The 14,507-nt window shown below is 44.9% G+C and overlaps 1 protein-coding gene across 1 annotated transcript in view; it reads left to right on the top strand.

Annotated features, from left to right (window-relative positions):
- Nucleotides 1–14,507, top strand: part of RGS9 (regulator of G protein signaling 9) — a 1,220,104-nt gene that overhangs the window by 878,604 nt on the left and 326,993 nt on the right. The window contains exons 10-11 of the mRNA XM_069655056.1: nucleotides 10,218–10,247; nucleotides 14,053–14,114. Of these exons, the coding sequence (XP_069511157.1) occupies nucleotides 10,218–10,247; nucleotides 14,053–14,114 (92 nt within the window). The remainder of the gene's footprint in view (nucleotides 1–10,217; nucleotides 10,248–14,052; nucleotides 14,115–14,507) is intronic.

Genomic DNA, 14,507 nt, shown 5'->3' with positions numbered 1-14,507 from the left:
CTATAGTTCCCCTTTCCACTGCATCAGGCATAGCCTTTCGCAAAAATATGCCAAATTCGCTTCCACTATTGACATATCCGAACGGTGTTCTAGCCCATGCGTATTGCGTTTTATCAAATGAAAATGAAAACAAATTCTACTTTTGACCCATGCACCTGAACAAGGCCTTGATCAATGAATGGCAGCGGCCATCTAGACACTGGCACTCTTTTATTTAACTCCCTCAGGTCTGCACACAGACGCCATTTACCATTTGGCTTAAACACACCCAAAATAGGAGTGTTGGAGGTACTATGAATGGGCCTGGTAAATCCCCTAGACTCCACATTTTTAATGATCTCTCCCAATGACTCTAAGCATGCCAGTGGCATCGATATTGGCATACAAACGCTGGATTTCTATCACACCCTTCTGGTAATGTGGCAACATGTAAATTAGTTAGGCCACAATCATATGCATCTTTGGCAAAAACTTATTTAAATTCCATAAATATTTTTCTCAACTCATTTTTATCCTCTTCGCTATCACGTGCATCTGCTAACAGAATCTGCTCTCCTACCATCTTTGAAAATTCTGGGAAATCCTCCAGTGGAGGAACCTCTATGCTCCCTTCTAACGGTGCGGCTGTATCTCTTTGCAAAGCTGCCACTTTTAAATATTTTGGCATGTCAGCTTCCACCTCAATGTGCTGATTTTCTGTTTCATTTTCATTTAAATCAAATATTATACAATTCTCTTGGTGACAGCACACTGTCTAATTTGAATCATAAGGGTACATAGATTGAATTTTAAAGATCCCTTTTGGTTGAGAATCCAGATACTTTGGCAACACACCCTGTGCATCTACATATCTCTGCGATATTTCCAATCACTATGTTATTGAAGTATAATGTGTTTTTTGTATGGCCATCCCTAATAAAGAATTCTCTTCTAAGTGAATATCCTGACATCCTTTATTATTCACCATAATTTTGACAGACCCTTCTCCAACATCTATCAATGGAGTGTATTCATAATCCAGGCCTTGCTGCTTCATGGATTAATTCAAGCACACAAATGCATCAGAATCTTTCATTTGCTGACCACTCTTGCACAGGGATATTAATATCCTTCTTCACCTGTAATTCAATTGCATATGGGACCAATTGTGCACAATGATAAGCCTTTCTCTTGTCTTCAAATTCGGGTGCGGGACCATATTTTGTGGTTAAGGAAATCTAATACCATGCACATTCTGTGCATAATATCATTACCCATGTAAAAATCATTTTGTTTTCCACTCACTATCCACACATTGTGGCAGATGATTTTCTGTCCAATATTAATCTTTAGCATGCATCTTCCTGCAATTCGGTTTTCAAAGTCTGGATTGTCCAAACCAGAGACATATTGGTTTTTAATTCTAAATTTTGGGATTTCCTCCCTTTCCATTATTCTCTGCAGTAGTTTCTCATTAATAAAACTCCTTTCCTGTTCAAGCTCCAAAGTAGCTTTTATCATTTTAGAATGGTAATTTATACCACTGTGAACCCATGGCTGCTCATCTTCCATGTGTATTTCAACAAGAGTGGTGATGTGTTTTTCTGTGTCTGCTTTAGGAATAGTGTTCTGTTTGCATTTCTTCTCTTTTAAATAGAAGCACAATGTGTGTTCATCTATTTCAATTTGCTTTGCCATTTCTTCCTGGGATCCAAATAAATCTGCACAGATTTTTTTTCTTTTTAACTTTGCATTTTATCCTGACACATCAAAATGACAGTGACACTAGTCACACAGCTATTCTGTAGGTATACCTCCACTGCATCATTCGTTTTAGCAACAGTATCGCATTCATTTATACTGTTGTGTTGTGATTTTATTTTCTTAGGTCTTAATGTTTTTTTTGTTAAAGACCACAGTACCCCATTTACCCCATTTATGAGAGGAGACAATCTTTTTAGGCAATCTGTTTCCATCAGGAATGGAATTTCACAAATAGATGTGATCAACACTTCCTGTTTCATTCTGTGCTTTCCTATCTTTATGTCAACCTCGGTGACACCCACAATAGGCACCTCCTCAGCATTAAGGTTTTGCACCGGGCCTTCACTTTGCCTCACTGTGATCTGATTCTGTGGAGATCTCCCTTCATTGATACTTTTTACCAATTCTTTGGACATAATTGTGGCCTGTGTGCCTGTGTCAATCATTGCAAATGTATTGCATTTCTCTTCCACAGTAATAGGAGCATAATATCTGTTTCCAACTTCCTCTAACACACACAAAAAGTGCAAATTCTTACTGATTTCAGGATTCACTTTTCTCAGACCTTTTTCACTTTTGGCTAAGCACATTGGTAAATGAAAGGACATTTTTCCCTCCTTTCTGTCCATTTCCGAGTTCACACTACAATCCTCAAACTGAATATGCTTAGAAACATAACTTCATTATTTGTCATTTTCTAATTCTGTGCATTTGTGGGTGTTTGGCATGGTACCAATCTTTTTAACTTTCTCAAAAATATGTGGCTCAAAGCACCCTTCATGTGACTGATCTGTACCCTCCTTTTGAGTACTTATTCTTCCTGCCTGTATTTTATCAGCGTCTTGATTGTCTAGAGAGCACGTTCTAACATCCCCACTTACTCCCTGATCAATTGCATTTCCCATACATGAGTTGTCTTTCTTAAATCTGTCTCTTTGTTCTTTTCGAATTTCATATTTTCCTTTTTCATTTGTGCAAATCTCCAATGTTTGATTTAACTCCAGGTTAAACCGAACTTCTTTTTTAGATGTATTTGCAATTTCTTCCTCATGTTCATTTGCCGGTATTTTCATTTTTGAATCATTAAGCATCTCAGAGTCATTATGCAAAACCAGATCAGGGCAATCTGTCGTTTTATCATCGCAGGTATCATGAAGATTTAGTCACTTATTATCGGAAGCCACCCGGTCACTTCTATGGCCTTCTGCCTACTCCTTTGATGACTGTTTTTGGGCCGTGCAGAGATTTCCTATTTGCTCAACCAATGTTTTCACTTGGGCCTCAAGACACTGGAATCTTTCAGTTTCTCTAGAATCTTCTCTCTGTGGCCTATGCCGATGTTGGTTGTTTCCCCCCTGGTTGAATCTATTCTGATATCTCTCAGGAGAGTGATTTCTATTGGTATGGTTTCTGAACTCTTGATTCATGTGGGGCGGGAGCGGGTTGCACCTATCCTTTGGTTATAGTCCCCTGGTGGCGGTGATTGATTGTATTGTGATGGGGCATAATTCATACTGTGCCTTATGTCCTGTCTCTCATTTTGTGAGTATTGCCCCCTATACTGATTCCCATTTTTAGTAAATCGATCCACATACCGGGGTCTATCCTGATTACCATATATGATGGTGTTGGGGTCAAATCTGCTCTGTGTCCCCAATGTCTGGTAGGGATCATTATTTCTTTGATCCTGGCTTTGTCTCTGATTATTGTTCATACCTGACATGTCAGGCCGATATCCTGCTTGGGGCCTGTCTCTTAAGTATCTAGGGCTGATGTAGCTCTCCCTATTACTAGGATCATGTGACTGAAACATCGGAGAAGAGGGCGGAAACCTCTGTTGATTACCCCTCTGTTCGGGTGTCACATTACTTTTGCCTGGACTTTGAGCGGACTCAAGTGATATTTTAGCTGACCTAATCACCATTACTGTTGCCGAGGAGTCTTTAGATTTTGGTCTCATGTCTTTCAATTTATCACTCTCTCTACCCTGACAGTATAGCACTTCATATAGTTTTATACATTGGTGCACAATCCACTCAAGGGACTTGTCACAATCAAATTTGCGGACTAACTGTGATATGATGTCTTTCTGTAACCCATAGAAGTAGGCAGTTTTAAACTCATTGGAATTGGGGTCAAAAGATATATCAAAGCGAGAAAAAGCTCTTTTTAAATCTTGTAAAAACTGGCGAGGGGACGTATTTGGCTCAGCTGTAATCGTGTAAGCCACTTTCTTCGCCTCCTGTAATGATTGGAATGGAGAAAAATGACGTCTAATCTCCTTTTCAAACTCTGCCCATGTCTGTTCTGCTGTTCATTTAATCCTCTAACGCTACTAGCTGTGGGAGCGTCCAGAGTTAAGTGACAGTATTGTCTCTATTGTTCTTTAGGTATCTGGAGGACTTTAAATATATCGTGCAATGCTTCTAAATGGTCTTCTATGCAGCACTCCCCTCCTTTTTTGAATGGTTTGATCAGAGCCTTGATTGATTTCATTATTTTGATAGGGCTACTTGCATGGGATTGCACTACTTTGTGATTTAACCCTTGTTTCAGGTGTATGGGATTGGTGGCAGCCCCCAATGGGTGTGTCAAAACCCCCAAGTTCAGACACCGCTACAACCAAGTTCAGACACCGGCACAGCCACTGGGACACTAGCTCTCTATGTAGAAATAGAATTCACCACAATTCCATTGAATGTGGTGCTGTGTCATTTGTCCTGGGACCTGGAAATGCATATTTGCTGTTCCAAATCCTTTCACTTTTTCGATCTGCCTCCTTACGCAAATAATTGTTTTCATGATATGATATGATATGGCATTTGTAATGCGCCTATACACAAGTGTTTCAAGGAGCGACGAGGTGGGGGGGAACAAGGGGAGAACAGACAACGATCCTACTAGGCCAGGTGTCATTCAGATCGCGCAAGTGCAAGGGTAGGGAGACTGGGAAAAGTGCAGGGGAAGGGGAGAGGGGAAGTGCAGTACATGGTTAGTAGAATACAAGATAAATAATAGGGCCAGCTGGTGGCAAGTGCAAGTTCATCACCCATCTTATTAATCACATTTTGCATATCGCTCATTTGTATTTGGCATTCATTGAATTCTTTGTCTCTATGGGTTAGGATGGGGTTGGGTGGCTTTAAAAGGGTGGAAAAAAGGGGCGATGGAGGGGCAAATGAAAAAAAAAGAATTCAATGTTTTCTGGTGTTTCGTCCGCGATGTAATGTACCACTCTGTAATTGTGGTCGCCCGTTTCACATATAACCGGCTGGGACCTGTAGTCTAGTCACATCACCTAGAGAAAGTGCCCACTCTGATGTCTGCCACAACCAATACTGAGACCTACACCTCACTTTCTTTCCACAATTGTTCACTGATTAGCTGGGAGAAGAGAGGCAGTTTATGTCCACCAAGGGGTGGGTTCCATGGCCGGGGGGGTGCACAGATCAAAGGCAGAATTGATAGTGAGCATGCAGGCATTTGGAGGGACATTTGGTACTGGGTGATCACTCACTGCCCCACTTGCGATCCACTTTTTAAAACTGTTCTCAAGCCCTGTAAAATCTGTGAGGCTTTGTCCACCTTGCACCCCATGTGGGATAGACTTAGGGGCCGATTGTTTGTTGCAGAGAAACAATTTGGGCTCTGTCCTGGAAAAATGTGTTGTATCCCCTGCCAGAGTCTCTCGGGGACCCGGCGCTGACCCTGTGTGAGGTTTGCAATGTCAAGACGTTACTTGTGTTTCCTGTGAAGGTCTGCGTATCATGCTGTAGGTTGCTGTCATTCAGACACGTCATCACCGGTGCTATCTGTTTCTGTGCTCTGGTTATGCCGATGAAGCTCACTTGCCCCTCTGACGAAGGACCGGAACCTGGTCCACGCTGGCCAGTAAGATAGTGCAGCATAGTGAGCTCCCACCTAGACACATACAGATTAAAATTTCAAATCCTGTCTATGCCAGCTATGCCTATCATACCCCGCAAGACAACATATTGGCCACCATTGAGTTGGGCAATAATACCACTTACTGCTTAGTCAAGAAGAGCTTCTGTGCTTCATAAATAATTCTCACTTGAGGTAAAAATGGCTTTCAGTGCCGTCAGCTTGCATTTGGAAGTTGTGTTATTGGACAAGTGGAGAGAACAACAACAACAAGCCTCCAAGCTTCAAGGGTTCACTTGAGTTTATCCCGTCATCAAACAGCCAGGCACTACAATTTGATTATATATATATATGTATCTTTCTCAAAACGACCTTTAAGTAAATGTTCCCTGCTCCTATAGGATCCTTTCATTTTACCCTATGCATGTTCTGCTTTCCAGCTACATGTTCCATAGTGACTCGATCAACATGCACCCAAGCTATCAGAAACCTCTCTCCTCATCCCTTTCCCTGACTCGCCTATACCTGAAGCCCTGCTCCTTTTCATCTTCTGCCTCTTTTTTGTACCCCTCCACCTCTGTCCAGTTCCCTCATCAGATGCAGTCAGGAAACACAGGGCAATATATCCACCAATTTCCAGACAGGTCTCGGTGCTCTGAGACCACCACAGTGGTGACTTGGCACAGTATAAAAGTGTGGCAGCATCGTGCATCAAGGGTGTGTCTTATGATGTCCACTGCATACATTTGTTGCTGAAAGTGAGACTTACATGCAGACATGTGCTTAATTTATGAATCCCCTGCCCTGTAAACTTCCACTCCCATAACAAGGTCCCCGTTCATGAAAATCTACAAATAATGCTCTGGTTCTCAGAATAACCTGGCTTCTTCTAAAACAAATTTGAGGATTTTCGTATGTCAATGTGGCTAGGTGCCTCTGCTCTTGGGGCACTAATGTCCTCGTTTGGGTTCTCATTCCAACTCTTTGTGGATGACACCCAAATCTTCTCTTTTCCTGAACCCTCTATCAAAATTTCCAACTGTCTCTATTCCATTAAATATTATATGATCTTTAACTCTACCAAAACAGAGGTGCTCTTCTTCCCTACCAAAAGCTTTCCCTCATTTCATCTGCCTATCCAGTTCCCACCTCACACTCTCCCCTACTATTCGTAGCTACAAACCTGAGCTTCATCAATGATATGATAGGTTATTTATAACGCACTTACTACACAGAGGTTTCTAAATGTGGACCCGGGGATCAAACCTGTGTTGTTCCATGTCGTCTTGCTTCCAAGGCGAGCACGTTAGCCCTGAGCTATCCTCCCAAGGCTCTTCTTACTCCTTGTCTACTTTCATCTTCAAAACTGGAACAGCAGTTTCCCCTCAACCTTCTAAATATTTGGAATCTCAGGCACCTCCTTTCTTTCAAACCCACCCAGCATCTCTTAACACTCTTGTTTTCTCTAAACTGGACTACTGTGCCAGCATCTTCTTTGGTCTCTGCAACTATGCTTTCTGTCCTCTCGACAAGATCATTAACTTCGCTAGCAGCACTCTCTTTGAACGCCCTCACTTCACACCTACTTCCTCGTAGCATCACCAGGCTGGATGGCTGACGATGCAAAACAAGCCAGATTTAAATGTCTTCTCCTGGTTCACAAACCTATCCATAGTAAGGCACTGCTGCATCTATCCTTTATCCCACTATACAAGCCTTCTCGTAATCTCCACTCTGTCTCCTCAACTACCCTTGTGGCTCCTCGTCCTCCCTGTGCTTGCTCTTGCTTCCACTCTTTCTCTCTTCTTGCTCCACTTGCATGGAATTCTCTTCCCCCAGTCATCCAAGAAACAGCCCACACGGGTTTGTTCAAAACCAAACTAAAAGCATAACTCCTCACCTCTGAGTTACCCTTTTAACCTATCTCTCATCTGCCTGCTGGCTAACATTTGTCCCACGCCTCTACCCGTCACTTCTTCTGCCTCCACTCAAGCACTTCACCCATAATGGTCACATCCTGAGCACAGCTGGACGTACCACCCACCTGCACTTAAACATGTCCAATGTTGGTTGTCCTTAATCTTTGTAGGTCCACTTATGCATTGTTCCCGGTGACAGTTCCATTTACTCCCCTCTACAATCTGGTCAGAATGCCATTCAAACTCACCTCAAACTAACCCCATTGTAAGAAGCTCATTGCTTCCCGTCAAATCTGATTTCTTATCTATTGTATGTTCTTTTGTGATCAAAGAGCATTGTTCTTCCTGGTTATAAATAAATAAATAAATATTTTGATGATGTGGGCGTTGAATTGGGCAGAACGAAGGACAGAGAAGGCAAATTATAACTTAATGCCAAAAACATGCCACTTTCTGAAATCAGAACAGCAGTGAGCCTGACTTCAAGGCCCCCCAAACGGTTTGGGTCATAAACAGGGGGTCAATGCTTGTGAGGTGGAAAAGCTGGCGAGCATGTAAGGGTCTTTTTATAGGGGAGAACAGACTTTAGTGACCCTTAGCGCACATTGTTCATGGTAGATCAGTTCACTGAGCCCCTGTTGCGGAGATGTGTATGCCAGCTAAAGATCACAGCTTTCAGCTGTCAAATGAAACAAGTGAAGTGAGCTATATAGACACATTTAACCGAGACGCACCCTTCTGCCCCTCCCCCGGAAAGTGTGCTTTGAAGCGTCATGCTTACTACATACATGGAGGTGAGAGGCTGCCAAAAAATGTTATTATCCGAGTACAAAATAATCTGTACGTTTTTGTGTTGACGGCGTGTGAGGCGGGGACACCGCAGATAAGTGGAATCCATGCGCCATCTAATGGTTTAAATTATAGCGACATTCGAAGCTGCAGGCAGTGCTCAATATTTCTAAAAGCCCATTGGCCTCATCGACTCTGGACCAATGAAAGAAGACCCAACAGCGGCTATTGGCACCAGTGTATACACTTGTCCCCAAAACTAAGGATATCAGGAAATCCATGAATTAGCGAGCTAAAAATAACACCGTGCAATATCAACATGTCAATGCGAGTATACAAACAAACAGAGACGCCATCAAACATACAAATACTGTATTCTCGTCCGTTGTCTTTGAAATGCGCATATGGCCTAGAAGAGTAGAGGCAACTGGGGCGGTGAAGAGTGCTGACAAAACGGCTAAGAATCGGACTCGGTCCGATCTGCCCAACAGGCTCTTGTCCATTCTTCTCGCCATGCTGTATTACCTGACTAATGGGGCTGGCCCACAGGGCGATGCTTCTGAAACCCTTGTACGGATACGGCAGAGTGTCAAATGTCAGGACCACCAACCTTTCAAAGAAAGGCCTGCAGGGCCACGACAGAACCAGTTGCATGTGAGTAAATCATGACAAGTCTGCCCTAGCAGCGTATGACTACGATATGACTGACTCTTCTCCAGCCCCACCGGCATTTTGCAGCAATGACCGCTGATGTATTCTTTAGATGCGGGGTCCAACTGCTTCTGAGAGTTTTCAATTCCCCGCCCAGGCCTGAATAAATCAGTTGCCCATGGCATAAGCAGTAGCACCCCAAACCACCCGCACCCCTGTGTATGTAAAGAGAAGCTAGGAAGGGCGCAAAAGTACACTTTTGCAGGAGTGCAGAGGGTGCTTATATAAAACGAGTGATTTTAAGTTGAAGAAGAAATTGAAGGATGAGTACATTATGGAAGAACCTTTGGAGCCAGGGCCTAAGAAGTGTGTGGCATAGCCTAAGAATCTTCGGCAGCCAAGGAACATTTATAAGACCTGCTGCCTATGTAACTAACGGAGCATGCAAGCAGATGTTGCCGTGCTTTGCCATGGAAGGGAGCAACATCTCTTTATAAAGGTGTGTTAAATGTAAAAGCCTTAATCAGGAGACAGCAAACAGCTCAAATAGAAATGTCCATATGTTAAAAGGCAATCAGTAAACCCTGTGGAGGCCCCCAGGCAGTCGGAATGTCACCCCCTCTTGCAAATTATCTCCTAATACGTTTTTAATTTTCTGCACCGCTCTATTTTGATCCGTTGTCATGGGGTCACTTAAAGGAGTGGGGCCCAGAGGCCGGTGACTACTTGGCCTAATGGATCATTAGTCGAGCTCTAACTGTAGGAAACTGGTGATGTGATTAAAAACATGGGGAGACAGTGACATCACCAGGGCAGGAGCAGTATTGCCACGCATTATTTTTTGTATTGTCTAGCGGACAGAGAATCAGGTAGTGGGGTGATGGACCCCAGCTTTCAGAAGAATGGCCCCCCCAGGCCTGGAGCCCTGAATAGGACCCGAGGAAGCTACTAAGTCCATACTTCTTTACCCTCTCAGTTTGTAGCGGGTGTCTGGAAAGATAAGGTGGTCACATAGATTCAGGATTGTGTACCATAAGATCTTGCTTCTAAACCCTAACTCCTATGCCTTTCAGTTCACAGCCACACCTTTGGCAGTCCCCCTAAACAGACAAAGAGACTTTGCACGGGAAACTCCCTGCTTGGCGTATTTCTTCATATGTGGGGGGGGAGGGTTTGAAAAAACAACAAAACACGACCTGATATCTAACCATTTGCTTCTCTTTCTTTCAGAAAAAGACCATTGACTTTTACAGACGTCAGGTGAGTGCCGCAGGGTGGAGCGCGTGTGAACACCTATGAGAGCTAATGTTCGCAATGCGTGACAGTGACCATAAATCACATTGCCTCCCGCCAGCCAATCAGAACAGAGTACGCCCTTGTCACTACATGCACTTTCTTTTATGTTCAGAGTCCTATGAGAAAACGTATCTTTTTTAAACGTCTTTCTGAGTAATACATTCTAAGAGGCTCATTTCGTTGTTAGGCTGGCTGTACGTGCTATGTTTTCTGAAGTCGTTACTTTGTGTGGCTCTCCTGCTTCATTTTTTTTATATCGTTCTGGCGTTTAATAAAACGTCTAACCCTTGTAGCCCTTTCTTTTCACTCACCTTCCCATGCTAAATTCATTTTTTCGGCCATATTCTTTTTGCAAGGCGACCATTTGCTGGTTTTTTAAGTCATGTTAGCAGAAGTGCTTTGTACTGGCCGGTGTCATTCAGAAGCTGTTTTTGCAGAAGTCAGCAGAAGCTGCTTTCTCATGTCACATGTTCAGCTGTCACCCCATCCTTACATCATTAGTCATTCCTGCATAGAAATGGTATCTGCTGATTGCTGCAGCTTGTTCAACGGAAGCCTCTTCGTTTAATGCACTGATTACTTACTGGTGATCTTCATTTCCTCGTCACAGTACTTACCTCATGAGGCCCCGACACAGGACCTTCTTCCATTTTTTCTTTCTGTATAACTCCTCCCTTTTACCTACAACCCTCAATTCATTATAACCAAGCCAGAGCATGGCACTCTCCCCGCAGGGAGGGAGAGGAGGGTCATCCAGTACTGTGACGAGGAAGAGAAGGACTAGGAATAATGAACATTACGATAAGTAATCAGAGCATTACCTCCACGTCTGTCTTCCTCATCCCAGTACTTACCTCAAGAGGTATACCAAAGCAGCATAGGGGAGAGGTCCCAATGAGACACAAAGACAGAAGTGCAGTAAAGCAAAGCACAACTCCAATGACCCCAAACGCACAAGCCAAAGACAAAACTCCAACCCCAAAAGACCCAACCCCGGAGAGGGAGACATTCAACCGATAGCGGGTGACAAAGATGCACTGAACTGCCCAGGCAGCCACCCTACAAATCTCCTTTAGAGAAACTCCTTGTGCATCCGTTCAAGAAGCAGCCATGGCCGAGGCAGCGTGACCCTGAACGTAGCCAGGCACCGGCAAACCAGAAGCCATGTAAGCCACGGAATGACCAGTCGGACACAATGGATATTCGAAAACAGAGAGGACACCCGCCTTGCACCTGCAAGGCCAAATGTAACCAAAACCAGATTTTGAAAGATCACAGCAAGAACCAGACCCTGAGAAGTGGTGTGAAATCGAGACACAACCGCAGGCAAACTTAGGATCATATCGCAAAACAACAGAATCCAGCAGTACCCCCAAAAAGGGGGGCGACACAACAGAGCCCGACTGCCCCCAGCCTACGGGAAGACGTGATAGCAATCAGTTAAGCAGTTTGCAGAGTGAGGTGCTCAATATTAATATCTGACAGGGGCACAGGGAGAGACCTCAGAAGGAACATCAAGAGTAGAAGGAGAACCTAAGGAGGTCGCCCCGAAGAGGTACAGGGATGAAGAAACTGTCCCACCAAAAACTGCCCATCTAGATGGTCAGAATCCCCAAAGAGGATTTCAATGGAGGCCCATTGGGAGCGAAGCCAATCACCCCCTTGAGACTGCCAGGCCATTGTCATAATCCCCCAGAGAAACTGGAGAACAGCAGGCAAACCACATTGGAGTGGGGCGATACCGAACTGCCCAGAGCAAGCCCGAAAGGTACCCCAGCGTTGGTCACAGGCCTTCAGAGTAGAAGGCCTCAGAGCCCCAAGGAAAGACGCGACCACAGGATCCGAAAACCCCTGGCAAACTAATCAAGACTGGCCACCAGCTCCGGTGAGGCCAATAAGAGCAACCAACAGTACTGTCACCCTGCTTTCCCCGAAGTGCTGAACCACCCAGGGAAGAGGAGGAAACGCACAAAGGAGACCCCGAGGCCATGCTATATCCAGGGCATCCACACCCCATGGTCGGATACTGGTTGCAGAAGTGAGGAACCTTTGCAGAGAACCGGGCACCTGAACCAGCTGCAGATCTCCGCAACACCCTGTCCGACATACCAGCTCCAAGGAGGAGGGGATCTCAACAGGGCCCGGAGAATGGCACATAATTCCTTCCAACTGGATGAGTGAGAAGCCTCCACCGGAGCCCACAACCACAGAGCCGAGAGAACATCTAGCGTGTTGCCTCCTACCCACCCACCGGCATCTGTAGTGAGAACGGGCTTCATGGGTTGGACCAGGGCCACCCCCGCACAAAGATACAGAACCAACTACCACCATTGCAAGCTGGCTCTCAGAGCCAGCGACACAGGGATTAGGGCCTCGTAAACCAGAGACACCGGGAGCCAGTGGGCCAGCAGATAAGAGACCAGAGGACGTAAATGTAGACGAGCCCAAGGGACCAGAAAACCACAAGAGGCCAGAGCCCAAGAATCAAAGCACCACTGGGCCCATACTGGAAAACTATGCCGCTACATCACTGCCTGGAGGCAAGCACAGACAGAACCCCCCTCCACGGCTCCCCACAACTTCTCAAAGCCACCCAGCACCGTTCCTGCTGTGTAGAGCCGTAGACATTCTCCCCGAGGCCAGATGCACCCCAGTACGAACCAACTAACAGGCAGAAATCCCCTCACGGTCCACTGGGTCCCAGACTGCCACCTCTGCAGTGGACATAGAGGAGCGATGCACTAGACTAGTGAGGATATCACCCGGGAGAGAGCCCCCAAGTTCAACTGGTAGCGAAGCCCTGCAGGGCAACCGGGAGCACGCCACAGCATAGGGAAAATGATGGTCCGCCATTCAGTTCTATCAGGGGGCCAGCAAACGGTTTTCCCTGGTGCCCCGTACCCGGACTAGAAGACGCTGCCAGAGGCAGGAAAAATTGAACTGAGGGTTGTGGGTTAAGGGGAGGAGTTATACAGAATAGAAGAAATGGAAGAAGGTCCTGTGTCGGAAGCGGGCCTCATGAGGTAAGTACCGGGCCGAGGAAGAGGGACACTGAGGTAATGTAAAGTGAGCTCTAAATCGGGAACCTTCATCGGGAGGAGGCAGCAGCACGGCCAAAGAAACATTTAGGTTACTGCAAAAAGCCATAAAAAAGCATTTGTTTGAAAGCCGAAAATACTGACACACGTGCCCAGATTTTTTAAACATAAACAGCTTTTTTTTTCTGGACCATATGTGCCTACATTTTACAGAACATTTTTTAATGCATTTTTTGAAATATTCCCTTATGTTGCCATTGGTCTTGGTCATAGAACGCATACCCTCTCAGGCCTATTCAATGCAAGCATTCTCTTCAGCTCTCATATTAGTTTTTGCACTAGTTATTATGGACAGGTAATTATTTGCAAACGTAAACATATGTCTTTCTTGAACTCTCACTGACTTTCCTCAGGCCCTTGTCATTCTTTTGTTTTGGCATGAACGAGATTGCACCTCTCTTTCAAAATGGTCCCGTCTCCCACTGACGGCAAGGTTTGGCGTTAACTGCCGAGCCACCCGGAAGCGGATATTCAAAAACATGGCTGTGCTCAGGAGGGAGATTGGGCATGCTTCAAACTTTAGTTTTACCCGCCAGTGGCCATCCAAAAAAATATAAAAACTCAAATTGTCACTGAGGATTTTAAACCCTAAAAGCACAGTCATGAGATTTCTCTTTTTTCTTCACCATTATTATGTTCCAATCCTAATTGTGTTACTCTGTTTATTCCAGATAATGTATTGCCAGCATTCCCTCATGCGGTCCACAGTGAAGTCGTCCGTCTCACTTGGAGGGTAAGTTCCATGCATTGGTTGTGCTAGAAGAGCCTCCAGGCACTTAAGGCAGCTCAGCAGCTTAATGCACCTGAAATAATCAAAAATCCTTAGACATCTTGGGTAGGTTCCATAAGTAGGCTTTATCCCATATTACACAAAGTCCCTTTTAAGATAGTAAGCATGAACCACTGGGTCGCATCACCCAGGCTCGGCCTCTCCAACTGATATACTCCAGAACCATCACAACAGACAATCCTGCACTCACGATCAAACATTCTCTCATGCATTCCCAAGCACCTGCATTCACACCAAGCACAATACAATAGCACCCCTTTCTGAATCTGCATGTTGTAGGATGCAGGTTCAAATGCCAATCTGTTGATGCAGCTGTCCTCCTTTGGTGGTCCTTTA

Source organism: Ambystoma mexicanum, chromosome 3q (genome assembly GCF_040938575.1).
Source record: "Ambystoma mexicanum isolate Mex_15411 chromosome 3q, UKY_AmexF1_1, whole genome shotgun sequence".
Lineage (NCBI taxonomy): Eukaryota > Metazoa > Chordata > Amphibia > Caudata > Ambystomatidae > Ambystoma > Ambystoma mexicanum.
This window is presented reverse-complemented; position numbering and strand designations above follow the sequence as displayed.